This window comes from Doryrhamphus excisus, chromosome 1 (assembly GCF_030265055.1).
Source record: "Doryrhamphus excisus isolate RoL2022-K1 chromosome 1, RoL_Dexc_1.0, whole genome shotgun sequence".
Classification (NCBI taxonomy): domain Eukaryota; kingdom Metazoa; phylum Chordata; class Actinopteri; order Syngnathiformes; family Syngnathidae; genus Doryrhamphus; species Doryrhamphus excisus.
In genome coordinates, this window is record NC_080466.1 from 11783728 (window position 1) to 11799043 (window position 15316).

General features: G+C 42.1%; 1 protein-coding gene across 2 annotated transcripts; it reads right to left on the reverse strand.

The window, feature by feature from the left end:
* Positions 1–3622: 3622 nt before the first annotated feature.
* LOC131101463 (beta-1,3-N-acetylglucosaminyltransferase lunatic fringe-like) lies at positions 3623–14117 on the reverse strand. 2 transcript variants are annotated; one of them, XM_058046669.1, is made up of 8 exons: positions 13712–14117; positions 11826–11874; positions 11547–11649; positions 10176–10332; positions 10026–10111; positions 9792–9951; positions 9636–9709; positions 3623–9438 (listed from the first exon to the last, which is right to left on the reverse strand). In XM_058046669.1, exons 1-8 carry the CDS (start codon positions 14045–14047, stop codon positions 9405–9407), a joined length of 999 nt encoding a protein of 332 aa, XP_057902652.1. In that variant the 5' UTR covers positions 14048–14117; the 3' UTR covers positions 3623–9404. The 2 variants fall into 2 exon arrangements, with proteins under 2 accessions (XP_057902652.1, XP_057902645.1); XM_058046662.1 differs by having other exon boundaries at positions 3624–9470.
* Between the last annotated feature and the right edge of the window lie 1199 nt (positions 14118–15316).

A 15316-nucleotide genomic window follows, 5' to 3' on the forward strand; every position in this document is an offset into this window, starting at 1 on the left:
ACAGTGTTGTGGACCTCCTTAAGCCCACCAATCCGTCCTCCAATGAGGAAGCAGTGCCTGGGGACTCCATGGTGGGCTCTCGTGTCAATGGAGAGCCAAGGTTGCCGAGGTGGTCAGCAAGCCCCCCATGAGCAGGGTCCCGTGGGTGGATGAGAGTCCCCTGGAGTTCCTTAAGGCCCTGGATGCTGTCTTGGTTGACAGGACTCTGTAGCATCACATGGATATCGGGGTCGGTACCTCTGGATTGGCAGACCGGTCTGGTGGTCCCCTTTTTTTTGGGCTCCCACTCCGCAGCCTTCTTGGTCGGGTCTTTTTAGAGTCTTTTCTGGAGAGTTGGGGCTGCTGGATAATTGAATCTGGGATTTCATCCTGGTTGAAGACCTGTGGACCAAGTCTACGCTCTGATCAGGGTCTTTGAAGGTGCATGAGAGTTTGCCCTGCCAGCCACCATGTGTTTTAGAGCTAGAGAAAGCATTGGACCGTGTTAAGTCAAACTGGTTTCCAGTGATTGCCCTGGATTCTGTTTATGAATAGACTTCCCAGGTTCAGCCAGGGTTTTAAGGGGATCCGGTTTAATGGGAGCAGGATTGGCTTTTTGCACATGACGTTGTCCTGCTGACTTCATCATGTCATGATCTTGTGTGAAGCCACTGGAGGGTTCTCGCCTGGAAAAAGACTGGAGTGCCATCTACGCACCGGGGATGAGATCCTGCCCCCCAAACAGGAGTTTGAGTACTCGGAGTCCTGACTGACCGGACTAGAATGTGCTAACATAGATTGGTGGCAGGGCTGTAGTTGTATCTAGTACAGGGGTCTCAAACTCAATTTACTTGGGGGCCACTGGAGCTAGGGTCTGGGTGAGACCAGGCCACAACAGGTTTTCCAAAAAACAAAACAAAAAAAACGTATTTATTAAAAACAGAAAAATATACTAACTTTTTCAGTGCTTTGGTTCCGATTTTCTGCAATAAAAGCGCTGATAAAACATTCCACTGTTCTCAAATATCTTAATTTTTATTTTTCTGCACAAAATAAGATGAAAAATAAACAAATCAAGAATAAAGAAAATCAATCAATCAGTAATAAATAAATATAATAATAATAATAAAACAGCAAATAATAAAAACTTGAGAAACCACATATAGTTGGTGGGTAGACAAATTATTTTTTTCAGATTAAAATTAACAAAGCATTATTAGAGCCCTGTAGACATGACAAAATCATGACATCACATTTATACTCTTTTTATTTACAACATTGAGCAACTGCAGGGTCTTGAGACACATGCTAACTCGCAAACTAGAGAGCTAGCGACCTAAACGGTAGCCTTCAAGTTATTTCCTTTAAACTTAAATAGCCCAAAACTAACCACTTCCACATGGAGAGGGAGGATAACTATTAACAGTTATTTAACATTTAACATGAATATTAATCAAACGTAATAATTTTTTCTGGGTACATTATACCATACAGCATCCATATCAAACTTGCGCAGGCCGCACTAACATTTAACTCATATCAAGGCGGGGGCCTCAAACTAGTATCCTGTGGGCCACATTTGGCCCGCGGGCCGCATGTTTGAGACCCCTGATCTAGTAGGTCCACCATAATCACGAGAGTCAAAGTACTAAACATTAAAACATTACCAACCCGTGGAAAGCTATTTACGACCAGTAGGGGTGGGCGGATCGATCCAAATAGTGATCTCTAATTCATCCATATCGTCGATGATGCTGATTCAAAAGCATGATTACACCAGAGGTGTGTCTTAGGCTGGCCAAAATAAAAGGCCACTCCAAAATGGATGACCTTTTGTGTAGTAATCCCTCGTTTATTGCCGTTAATTGGTTATTCGTGATAACTGAAAACCTGTTTATAACCTTATAAGTACAGTTTTAATGTTGTTAGAGCCCTCTAGACATGACATAACACCCCTATAGTCACTTTAATACTATTACTTGTATATAGTAGACATCATTAAAATGATAAGACACACTGGAGAAGACATGTGACATAATATTGACTCAAACATGTTGGCATAGGGACAGCTTCTTGTTCTTTTTCTACTTCCTGTTCTGTACAGTACTTCCTGCGGTACTAGTACCATTGCATCATCGATGTAAGATGACTGACACCTAGTGAGCAGTGTAGAATACTGCGTCTCATTACAACGTCTTTGAATGCATCTCGGGAAAGAATGTCTTATATATATTTTTGATCTGATATTTTAGGTTAAATAATACAATTTGCTTAAATATGAATTTTATTTTACTAATAGGCCACATTCATCCATTCATTCATTTTCTACCGCTTTTTACTCACAAGGGTCGCGGGGGTGCTGGAGCCTATCCCAGCTGTCTTGGGGCGGGGTACACCCTGGACTGGTGGCCAGCCAATCACAGGGCACATATAGACAAACAACCATTCACACTCACAGGCCACATTCAGTCACAAGATAAATGTTTTATAATAATTTTTAATATAATATATTTTGTTGAGTGTAGGCATGTGGAAAATGAAGGGAGTGGACATTTTCGGCCATTTTTAGTGCACGTAAGTGGAGTGACTGAGGCGACAAGAGTCTCCACTTGTCACTCAATATCAGTCACATGTGACAGCTCATCTCCAACACCAAAATACGTGAGCTGACGACGACACCCGAGACACCCGAGGCAGAAGGCAGCCACGGTACGCTTGATGCAGGAAGCCGTGGCGGTGTGATACGTGTCTTGTTGGTGTTGACTAAGACGAATTAAAGGGGGGAATTGGACTCATTCCATTCTGCCGCATGGGCACAGCCCTCACTGATGACTGCCGGTGTGACAAACATGCTTTCACACATATCCTTCACACATTTTTGACAAAACGTCCCCTACACACCGAAACTTCTGCACAAATTTATGTTAAAAAATGGCGGAAACTATAATACTATAGTTTTACCTAGTGGAGACTAACCCAGCTGACTTTGCGCGAGAGGCGGGGTACAACCTGGACTGGTGGCCAGCCAATCACAGGGCACATATAGACAAACAACCATTCACACTCACTTTCATACCTATCATAATAATAATAATAATAATAATAATGATAAGCAGGCTCTCCTCAACCACAAACAGCAGCAGTAAAGTAGCAATCTACACTGGTCTCTAGGTGTCGTTATCATTACAATAGCTACCACAGTCTTGTTTATGTCCAAGATGGCTTATTTCCTCTTATTGTGTCTACGATATTGGGAAATATGAGTGTAAGGGTGACTATAGGGGTGTTACTTTGTGTCTAGAGTGCTCTAATAATGCTACAAATTATATTTAAAAGGCCGTAAACAGGTTTTACATGCACCATGGATATCATTGGTTGTTTACTCAATTTGATCCATTTTTAAGTGTTTATGACTCTGTATTAAAAATATACAGTATATAACAGAACCTGCGTCATCATTATTATTAAACAGCAACATGAAGACGCCAACTGTAACAAGTGAATTTCCACTGAGTAGGAGTTCCTATTCATAAATTACGAGCATAGAACCTGTTTAACATGATTAGAGCCCTCTAGACATGAAATAACACCCCTATAGTCACCTTTACGCTCCTGTTACTCAATATAGTAGTGATAGTAAGACAAAATAGGACATATAAGACATAAATAAGACTTGTGCTAGCATGTGTTGCTGCAAATGAGCTCCGCTGGGGCAGACAGGAAGTGTCTTGTGTGTCTGACCATACATTACAAAGCTATTACTGACACCTAGTGGCCAGTGTAGAATACATACCTGCATGTTTTATGCTTGAAAAAGCTCAATTTAGGCAAAAAATAAAAATGGCTTCCATATGCATGCATGCACCGCCATCTTGAACCGCCAATGTAGATTGACGGTTCGATGCTCGCTCTGTTCACCCTGTCACTGTTGCCGCGTCCTTGGGCAAGACACTAAACCCACCCTGCCTGCAGTGCTTGCCACCTTGGTGTACCATGGTGTTCTATGAGACTACCCCGGGGCTGCTGTGCTTACAGATGTAGATTACCACCAGCAGCATGACTGAGGAGTGAAAGAATAATTGAAAAGTGCAATACAATCTAATCCAATGTTATTATTTTTGACTAATAGGCTGCATTCAACCACAAAACAGCACGATTTATTTAGGAAAAACTGAAATTCAAAGCACACAATATCAAGGGACTACTGTACTATCCTGTTACACAGCATTAAAACGTGCAATCACTTCCTGTTCAGTGCAAAATAAGCATGTCTGACTACTTTTATCATTGTAGTCCATAAAATATGCAAAAATGGAGGGAAAAAAAGTTATTTATTTCCACCTATGATCTCTGGCCAAAGTCACAAGGAAATGTGGAAGCAACGGCTGGTTTCGCTTTTGGTTATGTTTTGATTTTGGTCAGGATGAGCAGAGACTCTCATGTTTTTTGTTACATAAAGTCCACCGTATGACACCAATATGACATATTGGTCCAGTAAACACGGATTATATAATAACCGATACGCCTTTTGACACACGGCTCGCTCTTACGCTTCCCCTTTAGCCTGGCCGTTGGGCTAGCGGAGGAGCAGTGGTGTCCAAAGTGTGGCGCGGGGGCCATTTGTAGCCGATAGCAGCACATTTTAAATGCACAATTTAACTTGAAAAAAATAGCAAAAATTGAATGGAGTAATGTTAAAATAATTTTTAATGAATTTAATGAGAACATCTTAATATGAGGGCAGATGACGTCATTTTAGTAGCATAAAGTTGAACGAAGTACTGAAGAAATTATGCAAACCAAAGCAGCAACGTTGTTGGAAAAATAGGTTGTGGGATACGGTATGTTTAAGTAAAAAAATTACAAAAATTTTAAAAAGTTAACAGTTGGAAAATGTGAGACAAAATACAAAATACAGTAATTTTATGTGGATGAAGTCCAAACCTTTCATCAAATTTGTGCGAAAAAAAAGAACAAAGAGTGAAGTTCACACTCATATTACTGTTCACAACTTCTTAGCATATCTATGCAAAATATGAAAGTGGCCCTTGCATCATTTCATTTTTCAGTATGCGGCCCTCTGTGGAAAAAGTTTGGACACCCCCGCGTTTGAGGCTTCAGGCTATACTAACCTGCGTTCAACTCGCTGCAAGTTTTGACGCCGGATTGACTGTCGACACCTGTGGTGCGTTCAACGACTGCTGAACAAAGTGCAAAATCTCAACACTTGACCATAAAACAACATTATCAGTGAAGCACAGATACTGTGGCTGGTAGTTGTGTGGATCGGATTAATAATCACCATAGTAATAAATTAAACCAAAAAAATGATATTGCATTATCTTCTCTTATCCACCAGAGGTCACCGTTTTTCCATTTTAACCCAACACACTACTAAACGTTTGTCATGGAGTTGAAAACTTCAATTGAGTTTAAAAACAAACAAAAGTAAAATAATGAACGGAAGAAAGAAAGTGCACCAATTCACATAATAATAATAATAATCGAATAATCGAACTCGGGTTACCTGCGCCCTAACCACTCGCCACTAATTATGAAGGCTCCAATAACTCCAGGTTATGCAGCAAACCCTCTACAGATCTAGCAACAATATTAAACCCCATTTCTGTGCATTACGAACAGCATCAACAAAAGTCACTACAGTGTGTTCAAGGACTACCAAATATAGAGGCATTTTAGTGAAGACAACACTAGGAGACGGGAGGGGGGAAAAAACTCCAAACTAGACCCCTAAATGAAGGAGCACAGTGTGAGAAACCTCAGCATACAATTTGGAAAACAAGTAAAACACATTGTTTACACACATAGACACAAGACCAGCACCACAAAGGGAAAATGGTTCCCGATGCAACCAGCAGCCAGCCAGGCTACCTGCAGCCAATTACGGTGCACCACCATCTAGTGGCCACAAATATACCCGTGGCGTTTTTCAATAGCGACATCTAGTGGTCATACACGCAGAAATCGCCATTTAACATTTGGCCGTTTTTTTATGTGCTGAATTACAAATTCGTCCAAAACGTGAGTGGATTTTGATTTTACAATTTTGGGAGCGCTTGCTAACACAGCAAAGTTACCGTACGCCTACAACGTGGTATGTGTTTCGTCAATCTGCATAATTAAAACATCGGAACTTTATAATTACTGAAGTCAGGAAAGATAATCCTCATAACGTTCTAGGTTTCTTATTATGACAGAACAAATACAAAATTACGACCTTTCGACTTGACCCAATGCATTGTGGGGTTGCTAGCTAACAGCAAAGTTTTCTTTTTTTTCGAGAATTTTATAAACAAATAAAATGGCATTAAAATGCCGTGCAATCAAGTACAGAACATATTAACATAGAAACAACGCTCTTACATAAGCAAAACAAATGAAAATAGTGAATGAAAAAGTATATAATTAACAAAATACAAATGAGACACAGGGATACAAAAGTAATGTTATGCCTGCTTGGAACAGATTGGTTATATATATTGTGCTTTTTTTTAGTCTTGATTAATTTCAAGGATTTTAAATATAATTTTAAATACTTTTGAAACGCAAATTTAAATATCTAAATTTATGAATATAGAATTTGTCAAGACATACTATTGTAAACAAGGACTAGTATACAGTTCGTGTTTTTTGTTTGACAAATAAGATATCATTACTACAGTCGTTTTTGGTGAGGGAAGGAAGAAGTGCAACAGCAAAATTACTGGTCTCAAACGTCATATTTGAATAGCTATTCTGTATAATTATAAAACGTCTGAACTGGATAATTACTCGAGTTTGAAAAACCCTCTTCAATTGCTTTTTTTAATTAGATTACGACCGTTGGTTTTGGCGCAGTGCATTATGGGATAGCTAGCAAACCAACGTTACTGTTTTGTCTGTTATACACAGAGCTTATTCTTAATGCAGTACTGAATGCAGCCACTAGATGTAGCCATCGTCCCCCAAAAACATCCACTTTCATCACATTCGACAGGATGCACAACATGTGACCTGTAATGTAAAAAAAATGCTCATACACAGTTTGATAGAAACATAAAAGATACACATAAAAATGTGAGTACTTTGAGTAGAAGGCGACTTGAATCGTCATCAAATTATTCCAGTTCATTTCTTACAAGAATAAAGTAGCTTTGCTGCACAACACAAAGCCAAGAAAGTTTGTTTTTAATAACAAACCCCCGCATGTACTGTGACGTACAGTTCAATCTGTACACGACAGATCAATAGCAGCGGTGCAGATGAAAAACAAAGTGAAAAACAGAAGTGTCTCTTTAAGAGAAACGTCAGTGAAAGATGTCGCTGTGCTCCAATATCCATCAAATCCTTGGTGAAGACTCATTTGCACGTCACTGTGCTGTAAATGAATGCGCTGTGACGCTCCTAGATCTTTCATGCTAGGCGCTGTCGTTTCAGAGAATATGGTGCCATATTCTAGAAGAATGAACACATATCAGTCCACCTTTCAGTTTTAAATGTTCACCTTTCTCCAACAACGACTTACTTACTTCTACTTCAAGATTAGCACAGGAGATGGATGAATGGTTCCCAGCAGTAAACAAACAGTTTCATTGGCTGATAACGTGTGACGTCACATTATCTGTTGTCACGTTAACCGTAATTCCTGAAGTAATTGCGACCGCAATCTGCGATCCGTCAATGACCATGACTATATGTTATGATTAGGACTGGCAAAGTTGTTAGCGGAAGTTTCCTTTAAACATTTTTTGAGGCGCGATTAATGTGCGCGCCTCCTTTTTGACCCTCGGCCCCCACCGTATTTGGTTGAAGTACGGTAACTCTGTTGTCACAAGCTGGAATAAATATTGACGGGAAATGGAGAAAGAAAAGAGTATTTAGATTGGGAAAGTTAGCTTCAAAGCCCTGACAGATGGCTCTTGTAGTAAGACCATAGTTATTTGTATCTACTGTCGCTGTGTTTGACTTATCACGGATTACATGGCCTGCCAGAGACCGGAGCAGTGCAGGTATTGTTTTTATTGTCATATACAGTGCTACCTTGGCATAAGAGTGGCCCAACTAACCAGTACTTTTCACATTTTTACATCTCGATATTTACATTGAACTAACAGCTAAATTGGACTTCCAGCTGCTATTGACGGGCTGTCAGTGTTGATGACCGTGGCTGAAGTCCAGTGTTGTGCTAGCATTAGCCATTTAGCATGGAACTACCACAACGATACACATTAGCACTGAAAGTCATCAAATTTTACCTTGATGCATTCCCACGTAGTATTAGCATTTGGGAGCAAGTATGAAGTGAAAGAAAGAGGGGGGGAAATACATCCAAATACATCCATACATCCCTCTGGGCATCGGAGAATGGTGCAACGGTGCGTTCAATGACCGTCCAAAAAGTAGGACAAATAGAAGTCCACGTTAAACATTCAACAAACTGTGGGATTTCTAATGAATAGTTACAGTATTGTAATACAGTAATATTTACTGTAATGGCATTATACATTTCTATGTATTTTAAAAGAGTTTCCAATGAAATGTTTTATGACTATTGCCCTGTTTTAGGTATTTTCATTTGTACATTTCATGAAGGAAAGGTGCATTGAGGCAAATCTTTAATAATAATCCTTTCTGAATGTTCCTAAAAAGGCTTTTTTACTCACAAACATTTAGAATTTTAAACCAGTATCATAAATAAACAAATCTTATGTGGAGCTGACATAAATAAAGAAAAACATGAGGTCTCACTTCAAATCCAAATTTTGGATTTACCACAAAGAGATTTCCCCTACTTATTGTAGATAAAAACTTATTTATATCTGTGATTAAATGTGATTAATTGTGAGTTAACTACAGGAAAATGTGATTAATCATGATCAAAAATATATTATATTATAAATATCAATAATTATATTTCCCATCCACTTGAATTGGTCACGGGTCCGCTATGGGTGATGGATGGACTCAATATAAAGAGAAAAACGTATTCTAACAAGAAAAGGAGTTATTCAAAGAATATGTTAGTTTCACTGGCTGGCCCTCGCCTCGCCCACCACCAACAACGTAGAAGCCATCCTGGCCAGCTCATCTCCTCATCCTAGCGCTTTCTGCTAGCAGCAACAATGCTACCAGCCATGTTGTTGTCCCAAACCTTGTTCCATGTTCAAACCTTCCTTCTCAAGGAATCAAAAGGCTATCGTGTGCATGCCAGGCCACTAGGTGGCCACCCACACAACCCACGGCAACTGAGTTTAAGGAGCACTAATGATGTCATTCCAGACTTCCTGGCTGCATGCTCAAAAAGGGAGCCTTTGAAGATCGCTGAGCTTCGGGTGGTGTCGCTCATCAAACCAGCATCCCAGAGTCTCCACATCCACGCACCTCCTCACGGTAATATTTCCACGCTGGGGAGGTCCCAGGTGCTTTCATTCACTCATCAGGGTTGGCACCAAGGGGTGTCTGGATACAACACACAATGCACGCTCAAGAACCTGCACACACACACCAGACAAAAGCCAGGAAGTTGGCATGGAAGGCAACCAGGCAAGAAAGAAAGATAAAATAGGATATGAAGACACGGGAAGGTCAATCATGTCAGCATGCTGATGTGAGTGAGCCAGTTGTAGGGGCGCGGCCCCAAACGGGTAGGAGGTTACCTGGTTGGATCTTGCTGTGGTGAAAAGGGTCCTCTCAGGTTGACCGTGTTCTTGCCGCTGTAGCTCAGAGTCACCTGACAACGGAGACCGTGGATCGTCAGTACAGACTCACAGAGACGACCTGTCGTCTCTATCGGTTTGATGGGCGTGACTCGCCTGCTCGTGTACGCGCGACAGCAGCGCCAGGCTCTCCAGGTGGGAGTGGAACAATGGCGAGCGGACGAGGCCGACCCCCAGCAGCGCCCCCGCGATGTAGCCCACCACGCAGTCGTCCGGGAGGCGGATGTGCTCGGCCGTCGCAGCAAAAGCACCGTCGCTAAATGGTCAATGACAAGTCACGTGAAAGAAACGCAGAGTCTCACACACGTGTGAAAGTGAGGCCTGACGTACCTGGCCCAGGGTCGCATGCTGATGGCGAGGCTGCGACTGAGACAGAAACCCGCCCCTCCTGTGGCGAACCAGAAGGAAACCTTTCTCTGGACAACAAGAACACTCAGTCACACGTCCTATGGGATGCATTGTGGTTATCCAACACTTTACCGTTTCACTGGCATTGCTGAGCTCCTCTGAGGCCTCCAGGGGGCGCTCCAGACTGGGCCGCCCGAGGTAAACATCTCGCCTGCTGCTGTACTGAGACAACAGCCTCAAGAGGGCGCCCACATTCAGGTAGTTGTCATCATCCACGTGACAGAACCACCTGCAAGGCCACATATTTGCATGGGTAGACACCACTTCGCACTGTCATGCTAGGTCTTGGCATGCTAAAGGTTAGCATGTTAGCATTTCTAGCAACCCAATATTAGCATAAGAGCATTTTTAGCTATTTTCATGGGTAGACACTTATATGAACACTTAACACTGTCATGCTAGGTCTTGGCACGCAAATGTTAGCATGTTAGCATTTCTACCAGATAATATTAGCATATAGCTTTTAGCCGTTTTCATGGGTAGACATGTACAGAACAGTTTAACACTGTCATGCTAGGTCTTGACATGTTAATGTTAACATGTTAGCGTTGCTTGCAAGCTAATATTTGCTAATATTAGTAGCATTTTTATACGTTTTTTATGGGTAGACACTTATATGAACAGTTAGAACAGTCATGCTAGGTGTTAGCATGCTACAATTAGCATTCTCAACATTATCATACTAGCATTCTTACACATTTTCATCGGTAGGCACTATTATGCTAGCATAGTAACATTTTTAGCTGTTTTTGTTGGTAGACACTATTATGCTACGTGCTAGATTAGCATGTTAGAACTGCTAACATGCTAACAAGTATCTTAGCATTTTGTACTGTTTACATGGCTGTAAACATAAGCAGACACGAAGCGCTATGACAATAGGTGTTAGCATGCAAACACTAGCATGTTAGCATCTAACAATTTTCATATGTCGACACTGCTATGCTAGGTGTTAGCATGCTAACATTAGTATGTTAGCATTGCTAGCATGCGAACATGGACACACTGCCATTTTTTGCAATTTTCATGAATATAACTTTGTGCTATTATGCTAGGTGTTAGCATGCTAACATTAGCACGTATCATTGTCAGTATTGTTTAAGTCATTTAAACCCTTCCATGGTGTGTTTTCATGGTCAAGGAGTCTAAATATATAGATCAAATAAATATGGGGCTAATATTTATGGTGGGAATCATAATATGGGGTGGGGGGCAATGGCGCTTGGCGGTGGTCTGCTCTCTCTGAGTGCTTCTCTAGTTATATTATGTTAGCACTTTTGAGTTGTACAACATATTAGTTAACGTATTGAGGACACATTTGCATTTTGCACATTTTTGACACATTCACAGTGTACGCTGTGACCATACAGGAAAATCAGGGTGCTGGTGATGTTAGCAACGCCTTTATCACACCAGGTATTGGGCGAGCTAGCGTAGACTTACTTTCGCTCGGACATGAGGAAGGCGTCATATTCCGCCGCCATCTTACAGGAGAGAGCCTGGCGGCTGTGAGTGGCTGAGCAGTTGGTGTTGATCATGTGACCTCCTGACAACAGCAAGCAAAAACAGACATGCCAACGGTTAGCTTGGTGACAACACCACCACGCACTTGTGCTTTGGCTTCTTGCCTGCTCGGCATGGAAACAACCTTGTCTAATCAGCAGCCTGTTTCCTGCCACTGATAACACCCACTCACAACCTCTTCGTGTGTGTGCAACTCACCCATCCGTTCCCTCAGCTCCGCGTCGTCTCCATCGGTGAACACGTACGTCTGCACCACAAACACAACACGTGTGTTACCGGGAATAATGAACATCACCTCTACACAAACACAAACGATACAAAAAATGTCATGATGACATCCCTGTGGCCGCTGCCATGACATCGTCACTACCTTTTCTCGCTGGCTTTAGTCAGCCATCTTTGTAGCCATGCAGGCTGCACGTGTGCTTGTGACACGTGCACACATTTCTTTCCATCCAACTTTGACATAGTTAGTTGGATTGTTGGCGGTGATCCCAAACAATTTCTCGTAGTCACTTATGGGGTGGGGGGGGTAGATGTTGGTTTCATCTCGATAGGACTTAGCTTTCTTGAGCTATAGATTTTTTGTCCACACTGGACAAGACCTTATTCACCTCTAACCCGAACCCGAAACACTTCTAGCCCTAACCTCTAACCCTTCCAACCTGAACCCTTCTAACCTGAACCCTTCCAAACCGACCCTCAACACTTCTAACACTAACCTCTAACACGAACTCTTCCAACCCTACCCTTAACACGCCTAACCCTAATCTCCAACCCAAACCCTTCTAACCCTAACCCCTCTAACTGAAACCCCGAACTTCAATAGTAGCATTTTTATCCATTTTCATGGGTAGACACTTATATGAACACTTAGAACTGTCATGCTAGGTGTTAGCATGCTACCATTAGGATTCTCACAAGTTTAAACTTGAGACCTGTAATATTTGTTATCATTGTCATTTTTTCATGTAAATTGAAGGAGCAAAAGCAGTATCGGCCCAAGCAAAATCGACAGTTCATAATCGGCCATTGGCTAAGGGTGATGTAAAAAAATCGGTATCTGCATCGGCCCGAAAAAATCTATATCGGTCTATCTCGACTTCTAACCCTAATCTCTAATCCTTCTAACCCTAACCTCTAACCCGAACCCGTCCAACCCTAACCATATCCCTAACCAAACCCTAAACCCACCCTATAACCTTTCCAACGTGTGACCACCACGTGTGAGATCAGACAGTAGTTCCACTTCCCATGAGACGTCAGCTGACTCTCCCAGGATGTTTGTCTGTGTGTGTGGCTGCATTTCCACGAGTCAGCATTCACTCAAGCATGGAGGTGTGTCTGGGAAACAGGTTGAGTGGCAGCAGCTTGGTCGTGAGAACGTGCAATCAGCTGATTGCCCGCACACGCGCGTTCACACACGGCATTTAGAGCTCAACGGTATCAGACCCAACCAATCCAGCCTATGAAGCAATCATAGTCCATCAACATTAACAAACACAGCCTCTCCGTTGAGGCCAGAAAATCCATCCTAAATATTCACAGCTGGAAATATACACTTGTTATCCATAAATACTGCATAGGCAAGCCACTTTTACATTTAGTCAGGGTTATATACATTTATTTTATTTTGGAAAAAATGTACACTGGAATTTTATTTTGTGGGAAAATTCACTTGGGAAAAAAAGTGGTGAAAAAAACTATAATTAATTCTATTATATATATATGTATACTTTATATTCCCATTAAAAATGGCCTTGAAATGTTCATTCAATTCAGTCCAATAAAAGCTTTAAATGTAGGAAAAGAAATCCGGGGGAAACATGTAAAACATAACATAACATATGATACGATTATTATTATTTGCCATATTTTAATGTTGACCCAGGATGGATGGATGGATTCCCGAGCCACAAGTTGAGAAGCACTGGTATGGACACTGTATAGCATACTATATAATATATAGATGTAGATGTATAGTATTGGGTATATTGTGCGTGTGCGAGGGTGTATAATCACGTCACGGTTGACACAATAGTAATATTCCAAATAGAAGTAATATCCATCATAGAGGGACTCACATTTTGCTTATTTCTGGAGATCCAGGTGTCCAAGAGGAGATCCACCCTCTTCCGGTGGTATTTGCTGGTGGTCTTCACCGCAATGAACAGGTCGTCCGGCGAGAGAAGCTCCACAGCCTCGGGCGGGGCAACGCTCCGCGCCGAACCGCTCACGGCTCTCCTCTCCCTGGTCAGCTGTCTGAAGTAGTCCGAGAACAGCCCGCGGCTCACCGGAACGTTCGTCATGCTGCCGGCGGTGAAAGTAGCAAGTATCCCGGTGACGAGCAGGTAGGCGACCGCGACGCGAGGTCCCGCTGAACCGGAGGAGAGGCTCTGGTCCCCGGCGGACCTCCACATGGTGACAGCGACCAGGGCCGGTCTACATTCAATTCATCCGTGGGCTGAATGCAGACTGATTGGGTTTGGCCGGGCGTTGATCGCGTTTGGGTGGCACACTTAGTGGGCGGAGCCTCAGCTTGACAAACCAATAGCGTAATTGAGCGCTTGGTGGGGGGCGTGGCTAAGAGGCGGCTCATCTTGAAAAAAATCAAATTAATATTAATTAATAATACTAATTTATATATCGGTGTGTGTGTTTATATATATATATAAATATATATATATATATAAACATATATGTGTGTATGCGTGTATATATGTTTGTTCTTTTGTGTTTGTACTTGTATTGTGCTGATTAATGGTAACTGAGTATGTGCTTCCTGCTTCCATCTGGACACATGTGCTGCATGACTCCGGGGTGCAGGGTCAGTGTTTTCCATTTGTCTCTGTTTGGGATTTCCCCCCTTTTGTTTCCTGTCACTGGCATGCACACACACACACACACATGCACATGCACACATAAGGCCAGGGTTTGCTTATTGACAGTACTGTACATTAGTTTGACAGAGGTTCTTCTGAGGTGAAGGAGGAACAGAGGATTCTTTGATACAGTATTTCCGAGTGTCTTTGCCTCCAAGGAGACTTGCTGTGCGGGTATGGATGCTCCACAAAGGGTCTGTTATTAAAAACCGCTTTCAGGCAGCACAAGTACGACAACGGATGGATGTTTGGTCTGGCTGTTTAGTCTGGTGTGTTGCAGTGTTGCATGGCAGCCAAGCCATCTGTGCATGCTGGGTATAGTGTATATCGTGATATTTTTAGGACTGTCGTATTCAACCATGGATGCTGCATGTGTAGTCCTTTCACGGGACCATCCTGGACCCAAATGAAGGTCGGTATCATCGGTACCATGTGCCAGAGAAGAAACACCTTCAAAGGCCTGGTTTGAATGAGCAGGAGAGCACCAAACATGAGAGGTAGAAGGTGGAAGAAAGTTTCTTCTCGCTTGATGGTCCTGATGGCTTCCAACATTACAAGGAGATACAGTTGCAGATCAGTGGAACAATGGAGCATCAGGTCACACAGGGGCGTCAAACGGCAGCCATTGATGTCAACATTTAATTTATATCTAAGGGAGGTTTGGCTTTTCTTGAGCTATGATCCTCAACGTGTGTGCCTCTGTGTGTATGACACAAAGTCATACACACAAAGTCAAAGTCATTTTCTTTCATCCAAAAGTGAAGGGAAGTACATTCCAATAATAATACATTTTCATGGATGACCTGT